This window comes from Thamnophis sirtalis, unplaced genomic scaffold (assembly GCF_051295495.1).
Source record: "Thamnophis sirtalis isolate CommonGarterSnake01/CBP01778 unplaced genomic scaffold, rThaSir2_p1.2 scaffold_15, whole genome shotgun sequence".
Taxonomy (NCBI): Eukaryota; Metazoa; Chordata; class Lepidosauria; order Squamata; family Natricidae; genus Thamnophis; species Thamnophis sirtalis.
This window is the reverse complement of record NW_028261395.1, coordinates 36,959,140-36,983,698: the sequence shown is the minus strand read 5'-3', so window position 1 is coordinate 36,983,698 and position 24,559 is coordinate 36,959,140. Positions and strand designations below refer to the sequence as shown.

The 24,559-nt window shown below is 47.7% G+C and overlaps 1 protein-coding gene across 3 annotated transcripts; it reads left to right on the top strand.

Moving 5' to 3' along the window:
• The first annotated feature begins 782 nt into the window (after positions 1–782).
• Positions 783–22,968, top strand: MTHFR (methylenetetrahydrofolate reductase). Of its 3 annotated transcripts, XM_087701912.1 has the most exons (14): positions 783–912; positions 3,004–3,190; positions 3,538–3,731; positions 6,760–7,029; positions 7,603–7,841; positions 7,929–8,039; positions 11,431–11,624; positions 14,009–14,259; positions 15,057–15,191; positions 15,658–15,838; positions 17,782–17,964; positions 20,798–20,899; positions 21,679–21,798; positions 22,306–22,968. In XM_087701912.1, the coding sequence occupies exons 3-14, from the start codon at positions 3,601–3,603 to the stop codon at positions 22,519–22,521; spliced, it is 2,133 nt and encodes a 710-aa protein (XP_087558038.1). In that variant the 5' UTR covers positions 783–912; positions 3,004–3,190; positions 3,538–3,600; the 3' UTR covers positions 22,522–22,968. The 3 variants fall into 3 exon arrangements, with proteins under 3 accessions (XP_087558038.1, XP_087558040.1, XP_087558039.1); XM_087701914.1 differs by lacking the exon at positions 3,538–3,731; XM_087701913.1 differs by lacking the exon at positions 783–912 and having other exon boundaries at positions 2,438–3,190.
• The last annotated feature ends 1,591 nt before the right edge of the window (positions 22,969–24,559 follow it).

The following is a 24,559-nucleotide window of genomic DNA, read 5'->3' as shown; positions in this document are numbered from 1 at the left end:
CAAGCCATGTGGTCCTGTTCACCAATAAACCATCTTTCCAAGCAACCTCCATGTTTCCAGTGTCTTTTTCTCCACTTGGAGCTGAACCCAGAAGGACATTTCTTCCAAGAGCACCTAAAGGCCAGACAAGGAATAATAGATGGAAACTGAACAAGGAGAGATTCCACCTAGAAATAAGGAGGAATTTTCTGACAGTGAGAACAATCAACCTATGGAACAGAAGTTGCCTTCAGAAGTTATGGGAGCTTCATCCCTGGAAGTTTGCAAGAAGAATGGAGTGCCATCTGTCAGAAATGTTGTAGGGTCACCAGCTTGTGTGTGTGTGTGTGGGGTTGGACTAGATGACCTACAAGTTCTCTTTCAACTCTGTTCATCTGTAAACATGGGAGGGGGGTGCTTTGCAAAGCGGAATTTGCTGCCTGCTGCCCAGACAATTGGTGGCTGAACTGAACAAAGAATCATTTATGCTGCAAAATTAAGGCAGATAAGGAATTTAAATGATTTGGATTAGATTCTGGGCTCCCTGCTTATGAAGCAAAGGAGAGGGAGAAGAAACAACAACAACAACCCCAGATTTGTGGTTAACCACGCAATCACGTGCCAACAATAACAACAACGCATGATAGACGTCTGGTATTTAAAGAAAAAAAAAGGGTAAAATGACGTCAGCGCTGCCCTGTTGGAAGCGGGCACCGGGCCAGAAGGGGCGTGGCTTTCATTCCGAAGGGGCGTGACTCTGCCATTGTATTTAGACGCGGAGATTTAAACCAGGCGGCCACGAGGGATTGCCGAAGGGTTGTTGCGCATGCGCTCTTCGTCTCTCTCGCTTTCTCCTCCCCCTCCTTCTCTTAGGTGACTAGGCGTCCGCAGGTGTGCGCGTGAGACTGTGAGGGGAGGGTCGCCGCGAGGAAGGTGAGTGGGGGCGCGCGCATGCGGAGCATTCCATTTATCCCGACCGTGGGGGGGGGGAGGAGGAGGCGAAAAGAGTCCTTTTCTGTGTAAGCGACTGGCAAGGGAAGAGTAGAAGAAACCATTAAGGAATGGAGGGGGGAGAAGCAAGTATTCCTTTCCTTTTATATAAATATATCTGGGTCTGGAGTGGGGCGAAGAAGGGGTCCAAAAGCATTTTTTTCCAGCGGCCACAAAATAATGCATTAAAATAATAATAATAATAAAGCTGAATCTCTTCCCCCCGTTGCGCATTCCCTATTATTATTGGGAGTTAATATAATTTTTCATGCCTATAATTCAATGAAAATGGTCCCCTTTTGCAGGCGAGCGACTCAAAAGCTGGAGAGAAGCCTGCGATTTTTTCTCCTCCTTTGCAAAGTTTTTCAACCTCCCTCCAGCGCTGGAGACCCTGGTGCAATTTCCCCTCCCTTTCCAGGAAGGGGAAAAAAAACCCTAATAAGAATGGCAAAAAGATGATTTTCTTTTGTCCCACCCTAAAAAGGAAACATTTCCTTGCCATAAATAAATAAAGCCTCCAGGTTTATAAATAGGCGACAGATTTTTGCCCCCTTATATGGGTGGGCTGAGAAATGGAAGGCAGGGGACAGATGGGGGGGGGCGACCTCCAACTTTGAAGCTCTGACTTCCTTTCAGATTAACAGTTGAAAGGGACCTTGTAGATCATCTAGTCCAACCCCCCCCCCCCCCACTCAAGCAGGACAAATGGCAATCCAGTCTCTTCTTGAAAGCCTCCAACCTCCCAAGGGAACTTCTGTTGCATTGGTTGATTGTTCTCACTGTCAGAAAATTCTTCCTAGGTTGAATCTCTCCTTGGTCAGTTTCCATCCATTATTCCTTGTCTGACCTTGGAAAATAGCTTGACCCCCTCCTTTTTGTGACAGCCCCTCATTTTTTACGTGCTTTCGAACTGCTAGGTTGGCAGAAGCTGGGACAAGTCACGGGAGCTCACTCCGTTACGCGGCGCTAGAGATTCGAACCCCCGAACTGCCGACCTTTTCTGATTGACAAGCTCAGCATCTTAGCCACTGAGCCACCCTGTCCCTCTCTTAGAAGGACTTTAATAATCTTTTATCAATGAATAATAAGAATGTAATAATATTATTGTTATATACTTTATTCATTAAACATAAAATTCAGTCAACTGAACTGTTGGAAGAAATGTCCTTCTGGGTTCGGCTCCAAGTGGGGGAAAAGACACTGGAGATATGGAGGCTGCTTGGAAAGATGGTTTTAATGGTGGACAGGACTACATGGCTTGAGTCCTTAACAGAAAAGGTGATCACATGCTTCAATGTTGGTGGAGAAGAAGAGAAGGAAGGGCTGAGATGCTGAGTCCCTGGTTTTATGCCCTCTCTGGCCTTTGATCTTGAGCTTGTATTCTGATTGGTTGTCAGACTCCCATGGGCCCATGCAACTCTCTAGGCTGCATTTTGAATCCAGGTTTGGTTGAGTTCTCAGATGCCATGTGGTCAGTTGGGTAAAGGGCCAATATTATCATGCCTTAATCCCATCACTCTGGAGCTGAAGGGGAGAACTCTTTATTACGTAAAGTGGACTAGCTTGGCCTTCTTAATGGCCCATTGACAAAGTGGGGATGGGCAGGAAGCTACAGGCAGCTATTCTGTCTTTTAAAACACATTCCTTTCTTTTCACATCCAGAGAAATATTCTGCCTTTTCAATATTTCCTAGGATATTTCATTTTTCTGGGAGAGGGCTGGGTGATAACTTCCTACAGAACGTTTAAAGATGTGTCACAAATACCATTGACTGGTGCTAATGGTTGCTGCCAGTGTCTTAGGTATCAACCAGATATCTTCTTAAAATATATGATGTTCCTAGTAGCTCATTTTTTTGCAGTTCTGCTGTTGTTGTTTTTGTTATTATATGCTTCATTCCTTAAACATGAAACTCAAGTCAACTGAACATTCAAAAATGTATCACAAATACCATTGACTGGTGCTAATGGTTGATATGGGTTTCTGCCAGTGTCCTAGGTGGTATTATTATTATTATTGTTATTGTTATTACAGTAAAGGCCAGGAAAAATACGTCCCCTCTATCATGCCTGCTGTGAAAGAGGAATTTAAGGAAATTTGAACCCAAACAAACTTCCAGCTTTTTTTTTTTTTTTTTTTTTTTTTTTTGCCATTTGGATTTGCGGGAGACAAAACTTTGGACTTGCCCGATGGAGCTAGCTGAAAAAACGCCCATTGCAAGGTGGGTGCCATGTTTATTTTATTTTATCTTGTTTTTTTTAAAATGCATGCTTGGGATCTGGTTTCCTGCTGTTTCTTTGTCTGAGAGATAATCTCGCCCTCAAGACAAGCTTCCCAAAGCTGCTTTCCATGCTCAGCAAACAAGGGGAGTGGGGATGGGTGGGGGGGAGGCTTTCTCTGGGAAATCCAGCTCCCCATTGGTAGAGACACCGGGTGCCTCCGATTGGCCGGGGGTTGGGGTGGGGGGGCTTTAGATAAGGGGCTGCCTGCAGGTTGTTTCCTTTGCATATTGGTGACACCCACAAGGTGTGACTCTCTTCTTCGGGCAATTGGCTTGCATTTCTCCAGACTTTTGGGGAAGATCCGATCCAGCAGCATGGGCTGGGTTCAATCCACCAAGTAAATGCTAGGATGAACGTGGCCTGTGAGCCCCCCACCCACCAAGAAATTAGCAAACTGGAAGGGCTGAATCGGTCCACCAAACTGGAGGGAAACCCCAGATCCCGGTGGAAAATTACCCAGAGGGACAACACCAACACCAGGTGAGTGAATGAATGCTTAGGATCTTAGTCTCTTCGCATCCCTTTTTTCCTTGACTTCCTCCTTTGATGGGGACCCTGGAAAGTAGCCGGGCTTTGCCTCTTCCCCACTGGAAGAAACTGGCACAATTTGCAAGGCTGGTTAAGGGCTGAGTAAAATGCATCGTGTGGCTGAAAACGTAAATGCATCGTGGCTGAAATTTCTTCTTCGATTTTTGATGCTCCTTCCTGCCATTTATTTTATTTTATTTTTTTAGCCTGTATACATTTGCAAGTATACCTTCTCGTAGTTATTATTCTTAACACATTTTAACACTTTAAAACATTCCCTTTTCCATGTGAAAAATTAAAATATGCGATCGGGATTGCTTTGCTTACCATTGCTTACCATCCCATATGCCCACTCTATTTTCCTTTCCTTTTCTCCCTCCTTCCCTTCTCTCCTTTCTTCTTTCCTCCTCTCCTTTCCCTTTCCTTCTTCCCTTTCCCTACTCCTCTCTACCTCTTCCCCTTCATTCCTTCTCTCCTCCTCTTCCTATCCCTCCCAATCTTCCTCTCTTCTCCTCTTCCTCTCTTCTCCTCTCCTCTCTTCCTTTCCTCTTCTATTGTTGTGGTTGCCTATTTCATCTTCCGTTTGGTGTGTTTTCGGGATAGTATTCCAGCAACCCCGCTTCTGACTTTATATTTGCAAATTTTACATTCCCTTTTCCTCATATTTATAAGAGCCAAGGTGGTGTAGTGGTTAGAGTGCAGGGTGAAATGAGGACCCAGACTGTGGGGGCAATATGCTGACTCTGTAAACCGCTTAGAGAGGGCTGAAAGCCCTATGAAGCGGTATATAAGTCTAACTGCTATTGCTGTTGCTATTTTCCAAACTGTTTTTTATCTATGTCTCGTTGTTTGTTTGATTGTTTATTGGATTTATATGCCGCCTTTCTCCCAAGGACTCAGGGCGGCATACAACATTAAAAAAAAAAACATATTACAAAAGTTGAAAAAAAATAAGAGTATCCAAAAAACAAACCCAATTAAGATTAACAATAACGTTTAAAAAATTCAATTAAAATTAACAATAATCATTTATTTTATTTGGTTCAGGCCAGGCCGGCTTGCTGGAAAAGCCAACTTTTTAGGGTGCATCGGAAGGACCGGAGGTCGGGGATTATGCAAAGCTCCGGGGGGGGGGGGAGCTCATTCCAGAGGGAAGGTGCTCCCACAGAGAAGGCTCTCCCCCCTGGGGGTCGCTAGCCGACACTGTCTGGCCGACGGCACCCTAAGGAGACCAACTCTATGGGATTGCACTGGGCGGTGGGAGGCTACCAGTGGCAGTAGGTGGCCTCGCAGGTACCCTGGGCCTAAGCCATGGAGCGCTTTAAAGGTCATAAGTAGTACCTTGAATCACACCCGGAAGACAACCAGTGCAGGCCGCCTAAAAGGGGCACAACATGGGACCACCTAGGCGCCCCCATGATAACCCGCGGAGCTGCATTCTGGACCAGTTGAAGCCTCTGGGTGCTCTTCAAGGGTAGCCCCATGTAGAGAGCGTTACAGTAGTCTAGGCAAAAAAGGACGAGTATTTGAATATATGTATTAGTAGTTTACTATTTTTCCAATTCCCCCCTCTTCCCCCTTTTTTTCATTTCATAGTGTAGGTTTCTGGGTTTCTATTTCTCTCTCTTGCTTTCTTTTCTATCTTATTCATATTCTCTCCCTAACCAATGATAAAAAAACAGAGAAGAGAGAATGGGGAAGGATCCCAAACAGAAATGGCAGGAAGCCTTTCCTGTTTGGGATCCTTCCCCATTCTCTCTTCCCTATTTTTACTTTTGTTCGGCTGCTGGCTTGTCAACTGGGGCATTGATCCCATCAGGGGCAGTGTGGTTTTGGGCTGATTATAATCAGCCCAGTGCTGATCCGATGCAGAATCACTCAGAATCAGCGCTCTTGAGCTGCAAAATTAGGACTGCCTCCCCTCCCCGCTCCCCCCAATGCCTTCCTTCACAGGGTCAGGGAGAAATTGTGCTGCAAATCGCTTTTTAAAAAAGATTTCCACTGGGTTTCCTAGAGTAAAAAAAAAATTGTCACCGGCTCTTGCAAACCGCTAGCTAAGAAAATCCCGCTTGGATGAAAGCTGGGAGAAGTTATTAAGCCACTTTAAGCTTGGGTATGAGATAGGCAGCGTATAAATTTAATATAGAAGGAATTCTAAGATTAGATTAAATTTGGATTAAATACAGATACAGCCATTCGCTTGGCGACCGGTCAAAGTTAACAAAAAAGACTCGGGACTATTTTTCTCACGATCGTTGTGGTCGCATGATCAGAATTCTGACGCTTGGCAATTGACTCGTAGTTATGACGGTCACAGTGTCCCCGGGTCTTGGGATCCCCTTTGGCGATCTCCTAACAAGCAAAGTCAATGGGGAAGACAGATTCACTTAACAGCCGTGTTGCTAGTCCTCGAGGTACGACCACAATTGAGCCGCAAATGTATGTTGCTAAGTGAGCTATTTCTTAAGTGAATTCTGCCCCATTTTACGACCTTTCTTGCCGCAGTCCTTAAGTGAATCACTGCCGTGGATCATTTTAGTAACCAGGTTGTTAAAGTGAATCAGGCTTTCCCGTGGACTTTGCTTGGCTGAAGGTCGCAAAAGGAGATCATGGGACACCCCCCCCCCCAGGGACACTGCAACCGTTATAAATTCAAGCCAGTCTGTCATAAATATGGTCGTAAGTGTGGAAAATGGTCATAAGTGACTTTTTTCCAGAGCCATTGTAACTAAATTAACCGGTGAATGTCAGGACTACCTGTAAGTGTAGTGATTCACTTAACAACTGTGGCAGGAAAGGTCGTAAAATGAAGAAAAACTCACTTAACAATGCTCTCGCTTAGCGACATAATTTTTGGGGCTCAATTGTGGTCGTAAGTCGAGGACCACCCTGTAAGGGAAATAGTTTACCACTCTGAAGGCGAGCCAAGCATGACTGCTAGCTCAACTGGAGCCTTCTGTTCTCCTCCTTGTTTCTCCAGGGCCTTCACCATGGTCAACGAGTCCCATTGTGAGTTTCCTCCGGTGAGCAACGGCCTCGGCGGCTCCCGATCCGATGGCGGCAACAGCAGCAGCAGCAGCGGGGAGAGCTCCCAAAACAGCTCCCGTTGCTCCACTCCCATCCTGGACATGGAGCGTCACGAGCGCCTGCGGGAAAAAATGCGCCGGCGTCAGGAATCCGGAGACAAGTGGTTTTCCCTGGAGTTCTTCCCTCCCCGGACGGCCAACGGAGCCGTGAATCTCATCTCCAGGTGACGAAGCAGCTCGCGGAGGCTCAAAGTTGATTTATTAAGAGCCGCGGTGGCGCAATGGTTAGAAGGCAGTACTGCAGGCTACTTCTGCTGACTGCCAGATGACTGGCAATGAGAATCTCGCCAGGTTCAAGGTTGACTCAGCCTTCCGCCCTTCCGAGGTGGGTAAAATGAGGACCCAGATTGTTGGGGGCAAACCACTTAGAGAGGGCTATAAAAGCATGGTGAAGCAGCGGTATATAAATCTAAGTGCTATCGTTTCCTTCCTTCCTTCCTGGATGATGGAGAATCTCCATAGACATTTGAGTAAGGCATTTGATAAAGTAGACCATAACCTATTACTAGATAATGTAGAAACAATTAATCAGTGGAACAACTTGCCTCCAGAAGATGTGAATGCTCCAACACTGGGCGTTTTTAAGAAGATGTTGGATAACCATTTGTCTGAAATGGTATAGGGTTTCCTGCCTAGGCAGCAGGTTGGACTAGAAGACCTCCAAGGTCCCTTCCAACTCTTATTCTGTTCTAGATGTCTACCAGCTGAAGATGGCCAAATTCTTTCGTTCCTCACAGGTTCGACCGCATGGGGGCAGGCGGCCCCCTTTTCATCGACGTCACTTGGCATCCGGCTGGCGATCCGGGCTCCGATAAGGAGACCTCGTCCATGATGATGGCCACCACGGCCCTCAACTACTGCGGGCTAGAGACCATTCTCCACATGACCTGTTGCAACCAGAGCAGGGAAACCATCACCACCCACCTGCAGAAGGCCAAACGCTTGGGGCTGAAGAACATTATGGCGCTACGAGGAGGTGAGGGACGGCTACAAGGCAGTCTTTCCTTCCACGGGAAGGAACAGCCGTGTTTTCTGAAGAATGTGGGGTCTTCTTCTCCCGCAGATCCTGTTGGGGAAGAATGGGAAGAAGAACTGGAAGGCTTCAACCACGCCGTGGACCTGGTGAAGCACATCCGTCAGGAGTTTGATGATTATTTTGACATCTGCGTGGCAGGTGAGTATAGATGAGTTTCATGCAAAACTCTCCTGATCTTCTCAAGAGTCGGTCCCTCTTTTCTAACCAGCGGTGGGGATTCTTCAGGTCATCTTGGGCTCCTGGCAATGGCCTGGACCAGTCCTCTGCTATTTTGTGGGGCAAAGTTTTCATAACTTGTTGGCCATGGTCTTCTTGGGTTTGAGGGAGGGAAGCTCACCCAGCTGGCTTTGTTGTTTTGACCTAGGCTTCCCAAAAGCACATAACCGACTTATTGTTCCGATAAAACCCCTTTTATTTAGTTTAAAGGGAATTCCTCTTCAGCAAAGTCCCGGCCGACAGTCTTTCAAGAGATTTCACAACTTACAGACCTTTGTCAGGCTTGGAGAGCTGCCAGGCCGATAATCTTCCAAACGCCATGCGGTAGTAGCAATTACTTGGCAAGAAGTCAGGAAGAGATCTTCCCCCGAATGAATTGAACTCTTTGTCTCCTGCAAACTCCCCTCCCCTTTTGCTCCTCTTTATTCCCTCTGGGAGGGGCCATTCACCGTCCACCTGTGGCTTTACTCTCCAGTCGACCCCTGCTCTTTAGCTGCTCCCTTCGTCTGGCAACTCTGCGCATGCGCACCCTGGGAACAGGCTCCAGCTGTTCTTCTGCCCCACTGATCTCTGACTCCGAAGGCAGCTGATAACTGTCAGACAGCCCTGGTCCCATCTCTGCCTCCGACACAGAGCCTTCATCACAGCCTTCCTGAGACCCCAGGACTGGCCCATGTTCCTCCCCAACTTCCTCATTGTATGAGTCTGCCGCCAGCTCCATTGGCTGCTGGCGGGCCACAACAGCAATGACCTGGCCCAGTGCCATTTGGGGGGAGGGGGGTAAAGTTCTCATAACTTGTTGGCTATGGTCTTCTTGGGTTTGAGGGAGAGAAGCTGGCCTAATAACACCCAGCTGGCTTTGGGTAATTCAGGTTTCTCCACTTCTCAAGCTTCACTTCCCCCATGCCGCTTTTATGTCCATTAAGTGAAATTTATCTTTCGTTACCGATCCGGTGATATACACCGAGTCTCCATTTGTGTCCTGGTAAGTTAGGACTCTCTAAGACGGGTGTTGGCAACATGCAGCTCCGGAGCCGCTTGTGGATCTTTCGTCCCCCTGCTGTGGCTCCCTGTTGGCTGAGCCCACCATTGGCTGGCTCCACCCTTCGCCCTCCCCTTCCAAGCACTCCTTGCCTGGCCTTAGAGATAGAGAGAGAGATGAGAGACAGAAAGAGAGAGAGGGAGGGAGAAAAAAAAGACAGAGAGAGAGATACCTGTTTCCAGGAGCCACAAAACCTGGGTAGGCGTGGCTGGGGGGTGTTATGTGACTGAGTGGGAGTGAGTGATATCAAGTTGGCCACAACCACACAGTTTTTGTGGTTCCTGGTGTTTTCTTTTTTGCGGGAAAGGAGTCCAAAATGGCTCTTTGAGTGTTTAAAGTTGCTTTAAGAAAACCAGATGGCCCCGGCCTCTCAGTATGCAAGTTTCCAGAGTGAGATTCGTGAATTTCTCCCAGGTTTCCGACGTTTAATTCAGAAACCTCCCTTCTTCTGGATTCTTCCTGGATCCCGGATGAACTGTGGGGGGAAAAAGAGGAGGTTTTGAGACCAAGAAAATCAGGGTCTCTGCTTCAAATCTCACCGGCTCAGGGTTGACTCAGCCTTCCATCCTTCCGAGGTGGGTAAAATGAGGACCCAGATTGTTGGGGGCAATATGCTGACTCTCTGTAAACCGCTTAGAGAGGCCTGAAAGGCCTATGAAGCGGTATATAAGTCTACTGCTATTGCTATTGCTACTTCCGGAGCAGGCCGTGTGGAGGAAAATAAAGGCGAGATCCCCGATTTTACACAAATCAAATCCCGTAAAACAAGTTTCTCCGAGCTGTCAAGGCGGCTGTGAATTACGCGGAGGATATTTTGATAACTATGTTGGAAGAAATGTCCTTCCGGGCTCACTTCCAAGTGGGGGAAAGGACACTGGAAACATGGAGGCTGCTTGGAAAGATGGTTTAATGGTGGGCAGGACCACATGGCTTGTGTCCTGGACAGAAAAGGGGGGGGGGCAGATGCTTCCAGATGTTGAGTGAAGAAGAAAGGAGATGCTGAAAGTCCCTGGTTTTATGCCCTCTCTGGGCTTTGATCTTGATCTTGTATTCTGATTGGTTGTCAGATTCCCATGGGGCCATGCAGGGACAACATGCAGACTCATACAGTGAGGAGGTTGGGGAGGAAACATGGGCCTGTCCTGGAGGCTGGGGAAGGCTCTGATGAGGGCTCTGTGTCAGAGGCAGAGATGGGACCAGGGCCGTCCGACAGTTATCAGCTGCCTTCGGAGTCAGAGATCAGTGGGGCAGAAGAACAGCTGGAGCCTGTTTCCAGGGTGCGCATGCGCAGAATTGCCAGACAAAGGGAGCAGCTAAAGAATAGGGGTCGACTGGAAGTAAAGCCACAGGTGGATGGTGAATGACGCCCGCACCCCCAGAGGGAATAAAAGAGGAGCGAAAGGGGAGGGGAGTTTGCAGGAGACAATGAGTTCAATTCATTAGGGGGAAGATCTGTTCCTGACTTCTTGCCAAGTAATTGCTGCTACCACATGGCGTATGGAAGATATCGGCCTGATCAAGGTCTGTAGTTGTGAAATCTCTTGAAAGACTGTCGGCCGGGACTTTGCTGGAGAGGAATTCCCTTTAAACAGGTTTTGTGTTTTGAGTCCAGGTTTGGTTGAGCCTTGCTTCTTCCCAGGTGCCCTGTGGTGAGATGGGTAAAGGGCTAATACTATCATGCTTTAATCCCATCACTCTGGAGCTGAAGGGGGAGGACTTTGTTATGTAGAGTAGACTGGTTCAGGCCTTTTAATGGCCCATTGACAAAGGTGGGGGCTATGAAGAGCGAGTCTCTTTCCTGCCTTAAAACATGTCTCTCCATTTCTTAACCAGGGAAATATAATATTCTGCCTTTTCAGTATTTCCCAGGATATTTCATTTTCTAGAAGTGGGGTGGGTTTTAACTTCCTACAGGTGCATTGGAAAATAGCTTGACCCCCTCCTCTTTGTGGCAGCCCCTCAAATATTCGAAGAATGCCATCCTGTCTCCCCTGGTCCTTCTCTTCACTAGACTAGCCAGGCCCAGTTCCTGCAACTGTTCATCCTATGTTTTAACCTCCAGTCCCCTCATCATCTTGGTTGCTCTTCTCTGCACTTTTTCTAGAGTCTCCACATCCTTTTTTTATTGCCTGCATATAAAACAATTTGCAGGAGAGCTAAAAATAAAAAGATTGTGGCTTTCTAGGAGAGGGGTGGGTTATAACTTCCTACAAGAACCTAAGGGTGAAATCAGGCTTGAAGCTCACTGTTTTTATCTCTTTCATTTTGGAGGCTATCCTGGGGGACACCCAGAGGCCGAGAGTTACATCACTGACTTGAAACACCTCAAGGAGAAAGTGTCCGTGGGAGCGGATTTTGTCATTACTCAGCTATTTTTCCGGACGGAGACCTTCCTCAAATTTCTAAGGGACTGCCAGGCCATCGGCATCAGCTGCCCCGTGGTGCCGGGGATATTCCCCATCCAGGTAAAGGTCTCCCGCATACCTAACCAATGTCGTTGTATTTAAGTAGAATGACAATAAAGATTTTATTACTGTTTTAATTCTGAACAGTCACTAAAGAAGACAGTTGCTAAATGAAAACTACCTAGACTTGACATCTAGGATTTTTCACTCAGAGTTCACTCTCCACATATGAAAATAATCAGTTACTCTCTCAAAATAGGTTTTTGAGAGAGTATGGAATCATTTATTCACTAATTATCCATGAGAAAGTCCCTTTCCACAATACCAGTGCCAATTACCTCCAATAGACCGATTAGATCCCACAGATTAGGCCTCCTCCGAATTCCATCCGCCGGCCAGTGTCGACTGGCGACTACCCGGAGGAGAGCCTTCTCTGTGGCTGCTCCGACCCTCTGGAACGAGCTCCCCGTGGAGATTCGAACCCTCACCACCCTCCAGGCCTTCCGCAAAGCCCTTAAAACCTGGCTGTTCCGACAGGCCTGGGGCTAAAGAGCTTTTGCCCCCCCCTCGAATGGTATGGTTGTTGTGTGCTTTTAAATTGTGTATTGTTTTGTTCGTCTTTTTTATTCTTTATTTGTACCCCTTCCCTTGACTTGGATTGTGAGCCGCCCTGAGTCCCCTTCAGGGAAAAGGGCGGCATATAAATGAAATAAATTCAAATTCAAATTATACTATACAGGTAGCCCTCAAATGACAACTATCCATTTTAAGGGCCATCGGGAGGTTACACCAGCACTGACAAAAGTGACCGATGACCGGTTTTTCACACTTAACGACCATCGCAGCGTCCCCATGGTCGCGTGAGCAAAATTGGCAACTGACTCATATTTACGACGGTTGCAGTGTCCCCGGGGTCATGCGATCTCCACCTTTGGCGACTTTCTGACAAGAAAAGTCAATGGGGAAGCCCGATTCACTTAACAACCGGGTTACTAAGTGATCAAGTGCAGCGATTCACTTAACAACGGCGGTAAAGAAAGTGGTGTCATGGGACCAAACGCACTTAAGAGCTGTCTCGCTTAGCCACAGAAGTTTTGTGCTCAATTGTGGCCGTAGGTTGAGAACTACCTGCACTATAATAGGTAAAGGTTCCCCTCGCACATAGGTGCTCGTCGTTCCCGACTCTAGGGGGCAGTGCTAATCTGTTTCCAAGCCGAAGAGCCAGAACTGTCCGAAGATATCTTTGTGGTCCTGTGGCCAACATGACTCAATGCCGAAGGCACACAGAACATGGTTACCTTCCCACCAAAGGTGGTCCCAATTTTTCTACTTGCATTTTTACATGCTTTCAAACTGGCAGAAGCTGGGAAAAGAAATGGGAGCTCACTCTGTTACGTGGTGCTAGGGATTCCAACCGTCAAACTGCCGACTTTTCTGATGGGCAAGCTCAGCGTCTTAGCTACTGAGCCACCGTGTCCCCTGCACTAGGATTAGGATTAGGATTACTTTATTTATATGCCGCCCTTTTCCCTGGGGAGACTCAGGGCGGCTCACAATCCAAGGGGGAGGGGAGTACAAGACAAAAAATACACACATAAAACAGTACATCGTTAAAAAACGCAACAGTCATACTATTCGGGTGGGGTTGAAATCTTAGCCCCAGGCTTGTCGGGACAGCCAGGTTTTAAGGGCTATGCGGAAGGTCTGGAGGGTGGTGAGGGTACGAATCTCCACGGGGAGTTCGTTCCATAGGGTCGGAGCAGCCACCGAGAAGGCTCTCCTCCGGGTAGTTGCCAGTCGACATTGACCGGTTGATGGAATTCGGAGGAGGCCTAATCTATGGGATCTTATTGGCCTAGTGGAGGTAATTGGCAGTAGGCGGTCTCTCAAGTACTATTATAGAGCAACTCTGTTTAAAGGGATGTAGTGGCTCAGTGTCTAAGACGCTGAGCTTCTTGATCAGAAAGGTCAGCAGTTCAGCGGTTCGAATCCCTAGCACCGCATAATGGAGTGAGCTCCCGTGACTTGTCCCAGCTTCTGCCAACCTAGCAGTTCGAAAGCATGTGAAAAATGCAAGTAGAAAAATAGGAACCACCTTTGGTGGGAAGGTCACAGTGTTCCATGCGCCTTCGGCATTTAGTCATGCCAGCCACATGACCACGGAGACGTCTTCGGACAGCGCTGGCTCTTCGGCTTTGAAACGGAGATGAGCACCACCCCCTAGAGTCAGGAACGACTAGCATATATGTGTGAGGGGAACCTTTATCTTTACCTCAATACCACAAGACGCCTCGGAGACACCTTGCACCACGAGATGGGCGGTAAATGAATTTGATGAATAAAGAAATAAACCCGTTCAGGCAATCTCTGTCAGTGTTTCCCAACTCTAGAGCCATTTTAAGAGAGATGTAGGCTTTTCAACCCTCCATCTTGGTTTCTTTCAGGGTTATCACTCTCTGCGCCAGCTTGTGAAGCTCTCAAAATTGGTGGTGCCTCAGGAAATCAAGGACGTCATTGAGCCCATCAAGGACAATGATGCGGCCATCAGGAACTACGGCATTGAACTAGCCGTCCAGATGTGCCGAGAACTCTTAGACAGCGGCATGGTCCACGGCCTGCATTTCTACACCCTCAACCGCGAGGTGGCTACCATGGAGATCCTCCGACGGTTGGGCCTCTGGAAAGAAGACCCAAGGTGGGTCTGTCCAGAAGGTGGGATGGCCAGATACCTGGGGCTCAGCCTTGGCTTGGTGAACAAGCCCCAATGGTCTCCTTTCCAAAGCACGTTGAGCCATAAATCAATCACCCTAACGTCTGGATTGGCCTGTTCCACTGAGCCAAACCCAGATGAGGAATTTGGTCTTTTTAAGACTCCAAACTTAGCCACTGGAAGATTTTGTGGGACTTCAACTCCCAGAAGTCAATCTGGCTGTGGAATTCTGGGAGTTGGTCCACAAGTCTTAAAATTGTCCAAGTTTCAGAGGAATTCTGGGAGTTGAAGTCTATGAAGACTTAAAGTGGGCATGTTTCAGGGGAATTCTGGGAGTTAAAGTACGCACGTCTTAAAGATGGCCCAGTTTCTGTGGAATTCAGGGAGTTGAAGTCCACCAGTCTTAAAGTGGCCAAATTTCAGGGGAATGGTGGGAGTTGAAAGTCTTAAAGTCGCCAAGTTTGGAGACCTTGGCTATGAATAATAATAATAATGAATAATAATTCATTAATTCCTTTGACCTCACTTCCCCTTTAAGCTGAGTTTGGAGTCGGCTTGCTTTTTTAAAAAAAATGCCACTGTTGACATCCAGGAGAAGGCAGGATAGATTGCAAGATACAAATTAAGAAAAACAGAACCAAAATTTCAAAAATCCTGAGGGAAGATTCCAAACTAACTTACTTCATTTCACAACCAAGGGTAGTTCAGGGTAGCCCTGGAAAAGTCTGATCTAGAGTTTGAACTGTTTTTAATTTTTCCATCCCTGGTATTCTCCATGCCAGGCGTCCCTTGCCATGGGCGGTCAGTGCTCACCCCAAACGGCGCGTCGAAGACGTCCGGCCTATTTTCTGGGCTTCCCGGCCGAAGAGCTACATCTATCGGACGCAGGAGTGGGACGAATTCCCCAATGGACGATGGTGAGTGTAGTGCTCTTGTCCGCTGATGCAAAACGAAATAGCTTGTACTGGAAAACAATCATGCTTAAAAAAAAATCACGTCAGCTCCTTATTCAGGATTTGGTTGTCGGATTCTGTTTTTATATACATCATATATAATCCCCAAAATTTTAGCATAAATTATAGATAGACAGTCCTTGACCTACAACCACAGTGGGTTGATTTCTAGTTAGCCTATTTCTCACAGTCCAACCTGCAATCTAAAAGGAGGCTAGCAACGACTCATCTTTGGAAAAAAATAGCAGCAAGTCTTATTTTTTTTCCAACGCTCCCTAGGTTGTTTTCACATATTTATGAATTAATCTGTATTTAATTCACTAATTGAAACATTAATTTAAAGGCAACAATCGACCAAGACGATAGAGAATTTCCTACTTTGGTTCTTCTGTCTCTTCAACTTCTTGTCAATTCTCCCCCAAATCCCCAGGGGCAACTCTTCGTCCCCCGCCTTTGGGGAGCTGAAAGACTACTACCTTTTCTACTTGAAGAGCAAATCCCCCCGGGAAGAACTCCTGAAGATGTGGGGAGAAGAGCTGACCAGCGAGGAGAGCGTCTACGAAGTCTTCAGGTGCTACATCGCTGGAGAGGCCAACAGAAATGGACACAAGGTGAGCATTCATGAAAAGCATGGACATTTTCTGGTAAAAGAAGAAGATGGATGGACGTTGGCCATGAGTAGACAAAGCCAAAGTTGGCTGCTTTGGTGGAGAGTTCCTTCTTCAACCATGTATCTCAACCTTGGCCGCTGGTATCTAAAACCAGATAAGCTATCTAAAATGTATAAAGCAGCGGTGGGCACATGCACAGACGATTAAAACTGTCAAACATGCCGCGGTGACTGGGGAACCGGTTCGGAGGCGGGGTGAGCCTGCAGCCCTTGCCGGTTCGGTGACCCAGTCACAATTTCCATTACTAGTTCTCCCGAACTGGTGCGAACAGGTAGCAACACACTTCTGGTATAAGGGTTAGACTACGCTCTATGGTTGTGGGTTGGCTGCGGGAAGACTCTTGAGTCTTCGGGCAGCGGCCGCTCTGGGACTACACTCTATGGCTGTGGGCTGGCTGTGGGAAGACTCTTGAGTCTTCGGGCAGTGGCCGCTCTGGGACTACACTCTATGGCTGTGGGCTGGCTGCGGGAAGACTCTTGAGTCTTCGGGCAGCGGCCGCTCTGGGACTACACTCTATGGCTGTGGGCTGGCCGTGGGAACTCTCTGTCCCACCAGAGTCTTCCAACAGCTAGCACACAACCATAAAGCATAGTCCCATAGCGGCCGCTGCTGGAAGACTCAGCAGCGGATCTCTGGAGTTTGGAAGCCGGTTATGCTCGGAGCATGGCGACGGCAGTGTGGCTGTGGCAGCGGGGCCATGGCAGCAGCAGTGCCCTGGTCTGGCCCGGCCCTGCAGGGAGAGCTGGGCATGTTGAGGCTTGGAGCCACGCGAGCTGGAGGCAGAACAAGTGCTTGCGCAACCTCTCTTTCCAGCCGGGCAGAGCACCACGCGGCTTAGCGCCTTTGGGATATTACTGGGTCGGTGAGTGGTGCTTTGCCTAGCTGGAAAGGGGCGTTGCCGGGCGGCTGCTCGTAAGAGCAACTGCCCAGCAACCCCCCACTCCAGCTGGGCACAGTGCCACCCACCAACCTAGTGGTATCCCAAAAATATCAAGCAATGTGAGCGCTTTTGCCCCCCTCCCCTTGGCTCCTGCGCCTTTGCGCCTTTGGGATATCGCTAGGTTGGTGAGTGGCGCTCTGCCTGGCTGGAGAGGGGGGGGTTGTCCAGGGGGCTTATTATTAGGGGAGGGTGTATATTTTTGCCCACAGGAAAAATATGACATGGTCTTAATGTCGTAATTCGGGGAAACACAGTAGATTAGACACTAGATTAGACTAGAGTAGAGACTAGACTAGATTTGAGACTAGACTAGACACTGCAGAAGCTCTCGGTGTCCATAAAAATATATTCATCAAGAATCATAAGATACAAGACACTGATACTCATAGGATACTAAATAAGCAATCAAAATTGTACTAGGAAACTAAATAAAACAATTTAAATCTTAAGATACAAGCAACATGGTTACAGTCATAAGTAGGAGGAGATAGGTAATAGGAAGGATGAGAAGAATAATAGTAATACAGTCTTGGTAGATAATTTGACAGTGTTGTGGGAATTAGTTGTTTAGCAGAGTGATGGCATGGGGGAAAACTGTCCTTGTGTCTACATGTTCTGGTGTGCAGTGCTCTATAGCATCGTTTTGAGGGTAGGAGTTGAAACAATTTATGCCCAGGATGTGGGGGGTCTGTAGAGATTTTCACAGCCCTCTTTTTGACTCGTGCAGTGTACAGGTCCTCAACACTGCAGGCTGGGAGTAATTAATTTTTTTTCTGCAGTTCTAATTATCCTCCGAAGTCTGTGTCTCTCTTGTTGGGCCAAACCAGACAGTTACAGAGGTGCAGGGAATTCTGGGAGTTGAAGTCCACCCGTCTTCCAAGGACCAAGGTTGATGAGGGAAACACACTTCTACAGCTTTTAATCTATTGTCCTTTTCCCCAAGGTCACCTGTTTGCCATGGAACGATGACCCTCTGGCCTCTGAGACCAACCTCATGAAGGACGAGCTGGTTAAAGTCAACCGGAGGGGCATCCTGACCATCAACTCCCAACCTAACATCAACGGAAAGCCTTCCACGGACCCCATTGTGGGTTGGGGACCAGAAGGTGGCTACGTCTTCCAGAAGGTAGCTGCTCTGACCTAGGCTTCCCCAAAGCCGAGTCCTCACCCCAATAAACCCCTTTTATTTAATTGAGAGTGAATTCCTCTCCAGCAGAGTCTTTCCTCTCCCACAATCTTTTAAGATAGTTCACAATTATCGACCTTTGTCAGGCTTGGAGAGTGGCCAGGCCGAGATCTTTCAGATGCTGTGATAAGTGGTAAGAATGCAGGAATGAACTACCTGTAATTGCCTCCTGCAAGCTCCACTCCCCTTTCGCTCCTCTTTTATTCCCTGGGGAGGGGGGCATTCACCTTCCACCTGTGGCCTTACTCCTAAATTGACCCCTGTTCTTTAGCTGTTCCCTTCGTCTGGCAGCTCTGCACATGCGCACACTGGGAACAGGCTCAGGTGGTTCGTCTGCCTCACTGATCTCCAACTACGAAGGCAGCAGGGCCCCATCTCTGCCTCCAACACAGAGCCCTCATCAGAGCCTTCCCCAGCCTCCAGGACTGGCCCATGTTCCTCCCCAACCTCTGTCCGAATCTGCTGCCAGCTCTGCTGTCCACTGGTGGGCCACAACAGTAGCCTCCTTAATCAACTTGGTTGATTCTTTGTTTCTGTCCCTTTGGGTCAGTCTTGATCCCTGGGAAAACTCCTTTTTGGAAGTGGTTGGCCACTGCTTGCTCCCCGGGGCTAAGAAAGGGGGGACCGGCATAAGGTCCTCTGGCTAGTTTTGGACCTAAGGAGAGGGAAGCTCAAACCTCAAACAACCAGCCATTCAGAAGACCAGGGAAGAGGGGATTTTGAGTCTTAAAAATCATTCAAGCGATTGAATGTAGCACAGAGAATAAACAGTATTAGAGAACCTCATGGGGGGTCAACAGAGGATAATCAGCCCCATTGAATTTTAAGCTCATTTGCAAGCCTGTTTTTGCTGCTGGGAGCTCCATGAATGACACCCCAGAGTGAAGCCCTAGAAAAGACTGCAATAGGTTGTCCCAAACTGCCCATAGCAATAGCACTTACTTCACAGTGCTTTACAGCCCTCTCTAAGCGGTTGACAGAGTCAGCCTATTGCCCCTAACAATCTGGGTCTTCATTTTACCCATCTCGGAAGGACGCAAGGCTGAGTCAACCTTGAGCCAGTCAGGATCGGACTGTTGGCAGTGGGCAGAATTAGCCAGTAATACCACATTCTAATCACTGGGAGGGAAAGAAGGAAGGAAGGAAGGAAGGAAGGAAGGAAGGAAGGAAGGAAGGAAGGAAGGAAGGAAGGAAGGAAGGAAGGAAGGAAAAAATAGCAATAGCATTTACACTTATATACTGCTTCACAGTGCTTTTACAGCCCTCTCTAAGCGGTTTACAGAGTCAGCCTCATTGCCCCCAACAATCTGGGTCCTCATTTTACCCACCTTCCCAAGGATGGAAGGATGAGTCAACCTGGAGCCAGTCAGGATCGAACTGTTGGCAGTGGGCAGAATTAGCCTGCAATACTTCACTCTAACCACTGGGAGGGAGGGAGGGAAGGAAGGAAGGAAGGAAGGAAGGAAGGAAGGAAGGAAGGAAGGAAAATAGCAATACCACTTACACTTATATACTGCTTCACAGAGCTTTTACAGCTCTCTCTAAGCGGTTTACAGAGTCAGCCTCATTGCCCCCAACAATCTGGGTCCTCATTTTACCCACCTTGAAGGATGGAAAACTGAGTCAACCTTGAGCCAGTCAGGATCGAACTGTTGGCAGTGGGCAGAATTAGCCTGCAGTACTTCACTCTAACCACTGAGAGGGAAAGAAGGAAGGAAGGAAGGAAGGAAGGAAGGAAGGAAGGAAGGAAGGAAGGAAGGAAGGAAGGAAGGAAGGAAGGGAGATAGCAATAGCACTTAGACATATACCGCTTCACAGTTGCTTTTACAGCTGCTCTCTAAGCAAGTTTACAGTCAGCCTCATTGCACAAAACTGGAAGAGTGAAGAGGTCCCTTTCGAGGAGAATGTGATTAGGAAAATATTAGAATGTGCAGAAATCAATAAATTAACGCTGGCTATCAAAGAGAAAGAGCAAACTGAATACTCATATGACAGGGATGGCCCAAACTGCAACTCAAAACCCACTTATTTATCGCAAAGTGCCAACACGGCAATTTAATCTCAATAATGAGGTTTTACTACCTAAAATGTTGATAAACCAGGCAGAAATCTGCTAATTGTTCTAAGCAAAATGTGATCAATGCACTTCCTCCCCCACTTTTGAAATATTACATTTAGCAACAGCAAAAAAGAAAAAATTTTGTAATATCATTTCTCTTTCTCTCTCTCTTCCCCTCCCTCTCTCTCTCCCTCCTGTGGGAGAAATGGGATGGAGCTGGGCAACAGCACATGGGCCCACAGAGAGGGCTCTAAGTGCCACCTCTGGCACAAATGCCATATGTTCCCCACCACTGCTATATGGCATTTAGTTATTTTATGGATAATTGCAGAACAAAAACAGAAGCGAGAAATAAATGGAGATTAGTGAAACATAGAAAATAAGACGAAGATGTAAACAATATGATTTTTTTTACTAATATGTCTGATAAGACTGTTGGGTTTAATATTACTATTATGTTCTTATTAGAAGATATGTTAAGAGGGAGAAATGAATAGGTTTATTATTATTATTATTATTGTCAGATTAGAGAATCAGTATCAATGTAATGAATACCGTGAAGTTTGATTCCTATTGCACAGAGGTATTTGTAATCAGACAATACACTGTTTAATGGAAGATAAAATGTTTCAATTAAAACATTATATATAAGAAGAAGAAAAATTGCTGTCCTATTCTCTCCTCTGCACTCCCCCCCCCCGCCCCCCATTATAGGCTTACCTGGAGTTTTTTACTTCCACTGAGAACATAAAAGCTCTTCTCACGGTTCTGAAAAAATACGGACAGCGGGTGAATTACCACATCGTCAACGTGAAGGTATTCTGGAATTTCTCAGGCCAGTGGCCCCCAAACTTTGGGGCACCAGGGATCGGTTCCGTGGAGAGAGGTGTTTTTCACGGACCGGAGGGAAACGTGGTTTTCCGTGCTGTCTGCATCCCACGGATGGGGCTTCGCTTGTTTGCGTGGTCCGGTTTCTGGCACGCTGTGGCCTAGTGCTGGTCCACCAACCGTCAGAGGTTGGGGAACCTCTGTCTTGGGCCCCTCAAAAGCAAGCATCTCCCCATTGATCGGAAAATAGAATCCGCTCAACTCGGCATGGTTAGAAAAATAATAACAGAATAACAGAGTTGGAAGGGACCGTTCTTTCTAGGTTTTAGCCTCCAGCTCCCTTATCATCTTGGTGGCTCTTATCTGCACTCTTTCTAGAGTCCCACCGTCTTTTTTTCTAACATGGCGACCAAAACTGGATGCAATATTGCGAGTGGGGTCTAATAGTTGGGTGACCGCCCAGCTCTCCATGGCATTCATCTTCTTTTAACAACCCCATAATCCCAGCGGAATGGAGCTGAGTATTTACTGGCCAGATGCTCTTCCTGTTGCCAGGGCGGAGTTTTGTTCGGCAGATATATTCCCATGGTGCCCAGAGAGAGAAATATCTGCCTCTACCTAGAATCTAACTCACAGCCTCCTGATTGGGAGGCGAGAGTTCCCCCTCTAGGCCACCGCACCAGCTCTCCATGGCATTGACCTACAAAAAATAAACCCAATGGCCAATTTTGCTCCTCGTCTTCAACATTTTCCTGTTGCTTCTGCAGGGAGAAAACGTAACCAATGCTCACGAGATGCAGCCCAACGCTGTCACATGGGGAATCTTCCCCGGAAGAGAGATCATCCAGCCGACAGTGGTGGATCCAGTTAGTTTCATGTACTGGAAGGTAAATTTATTCCTTTTTCCCCACCCGTAGATTTCCGGTTTGCCTATTTCTCGCACCTGCAATCTAAAGGGAAGCTACCAACGACTCGTCTTTGGGATAAAATAGGAGTTGTGTGAGAAATGGGCCTAAGTTCCTTTTTTCAGATTCTAGAAGGGTGTTTACATTTGGTTCTTCCTTCTGAAACACCCCAGAAGCCAAAAATGGGCAGGGGGAAGTGGGGTGCATGCACAGGGGCGGGGTTATGTACACAGGTGCAGGGGGCGGACCACAGGTGGGGGGGTCGTGTGTGGGGGGCACGTATAAGGGGTCACACACGCACTGCATTCTGGGTGCATGAGGGCAGTCGCGTGCTCTTTCGGCCCGCAGCGACAAAAATCTTAGCCATCGCTGCTGTATTCATTTTGGGAACTGCGCCCGGGCTGACTCCCGTGTTCGAGTCTTGCCACCTCCTGCTGCCTAAGACCTCTTCACGCGGCTAACCCTAACCCTGCTCCCTCCCGTGGGCAGGACGAGGCCTTCGCCTTGTGGATCGAGCAGTGGGCGAAGCTGTACGAAGAAGAATCGCCTTCCCGTATGATCGTCCAGTACATTCACGACAACTACTACCTGGTCAACTTGGTGGACAATGACTTCCCCTTGGAGAGCTGTCTCTGGCAGGTCTTGGAGGACACCTACGAGCAGTTGAACAGCCCAGGAGAGGAAGTGAAGAGCTCTGGATCTTGAAACGGGGACTCAAAACACTTTTTACCTCCATCACAACTAATGGCAGCTAAGAAATCCCAGCAGAGTCTGCTGGTTTTTCCAGGTTTTTTTTTCCCCAAATAAGATTTTTAATGATTTTTGTGCTCCAAACCAGCGGCCCCCAGCTTGGCGGCCTGTTCTGGTTTGTGTGTGTGTGTGTGAGCCGCACGCACACGCTCACAGCTCCGATGGAGCTTTGCAACACGAGTAGAGGGCTTTTGAGCAAAGGGCAGCTCCCCTCGCACGAAGGAAGGCCGCTTGCACTCGTGTGCAAAGCTCCTTTTGCACGGAGATTGGCACGTGGATGCAAGGGCCCACCGCTCACACAGGGACGCGTGTTAAGTGGTGCTTCGCGTGCAAAGCATACCATAGTTTTTAGACTGCGAGACGCACCGATGGATAAGACGCGCCAAGATTTTGAAGATGTAAGTAAAGGAAAAAAACGTTTTTGTCCTCCCCGGCTCCCAGGAGCACTGCAGGCTTCAGCAGGGCTGGGGGAAGACAAAAATGCCCCCATTTTTGTGGAAAATGGGTCATTTTTTGCAAAAACGGGGGCCTTTTTGCCTTCCTCCAGTCCTGCTGAAGCCTGCAGAGTGCTCCTGGGGGCTGGGGGAAGGCAAAAATGCCTCCATGTTTGCGAAAATGGTCTGTTTTTTGCCCAATTTTTGCAAAAATGGGATGCAGGAGACCAAAAATGGCTATATTCGATGTATAAGACACACCAACATTTCCATGCTCTTTTGGGGGGGCGAAAGGTACGTCTTATAGTCCGAAAAATACGCTAAAATACGTGTTAAGTGGAGTTTTACATTTGCTCGTTTCTTCGGCAGCCCGGCTTTGAATAAGCTGTGTCCCGGTTGTGTGCCACGGCCCAAGAGTTGAAGACCCCCTCCTCTAAATTTCCTAAAGACCAGACTTTGCGGTCCACCCCCCTTTTTAATTCACCCACTCCCCACACCTATTTATATTGATTTTTGTAAGTTTCGGGGTGGGGGGAAGAGTGACAACAGTGGTATCTTTGTAAAGGGACGAAAAATGAAATAAAATGACTCACACATATAATGTCCCCGGGCGTGGTCTCAAAAGGGGAATGGTTTTGTTGGAAGGCGGCGTCATGGGGGTCTCTGATGCTTAGGAAAAGTTTGCTCCTCCTTCCCCCCGCCTAACACAAGCGGCACTGAGTCCACCTGTCTTAGAATAACAGAGTTGGAAGGGACCTTGGAGGTCATCCAGTCCAACCCCTTCCTGCCCAAGCAGGAGACCCTACATCATTTCTGACAGATGGCAGTTCGGTCTCTTCTTAAAAACCTCCAGGGATGAAGCCCCCACAACTTCTGAAGGCAACTTCTGTTCCATGGATTGATTGTTCTCCCTGTCAGGAAATTCCTCCTTGTTTCTAGGTTGAATCTCTCCTTGGTCAGTTTTCACCCATTATTCCTTGTCCGGCCTTCAGGTGCTTTGGATAATAGCTTGACCCCCTCTTCTCTCTGGCAGCCCCTCAAATATTAGAAGATTACTATCCTGTCTCCCCTGGTTCTTGTCTTCACTAGACTAGCCAGGCCCAGTTCCTGCAACCCGTTCATCCTATGTTTTAGCTTCCAGTCCCCTCATCATCCTGGTTGCTCTTCTCTGCACTCTTTCGAATCTCAACATCTTTTTTATAGTGTGGTGGCCAAAATTGGATGCAGGATTCTAGGTGTGGCCTTACTAAGGCTTTATAGAGTGGTATTAGTACCACTCTTGTTCTTGATTGTATCTAGTCAGTGAAAATCATTTTTTTTTTTACTACCGGTTCTGTGGGTGTGATGTGGCAGGGGAAGGATACTGCAAAATCTCCATTCCCACCTCACTCTGGGGCCAGCCAGAGGTGGCATTTGCCAGTTCTCTGAACTACACACATTTTCCACTCCTGGTTCTCCAGAACCTGTCAGAACCTGCTGGATTTTACCCCTGATTGTATCCTTCTGTTAATGCAGTTTAGAATTGCATTGGCTTTTTCGGCTGCCGCTACACATTCTTG

What these genes read in the sequence shown, in the direction of transcription:
- MTHFR (XM_087701912.1), top strand. Translation starts at nt 3,601, where the DNA reads ATGAACGTGGCCTGTGAGCCCCCCACCCACCAAGAAATTAGCAAACTG. An exon ending in TTTTGACATCTGCGTGGCAG is followed by an intron (nt 8,040 to 11,430) that starts GTGAGTATAGAT and finishes TTCATTTTGGAG; the next exon opens with GCTATCCTGGGGGACACCCA. An exon ending in CGGGGATATTCCCCATCCAG is followed by an intron (nt 11,625 to 14,008) that starts GTAAAGGTCTCC and finishes GGTTTCTTTCAG; the next exon opens with GGTTATCACTCTCTGCGCCA.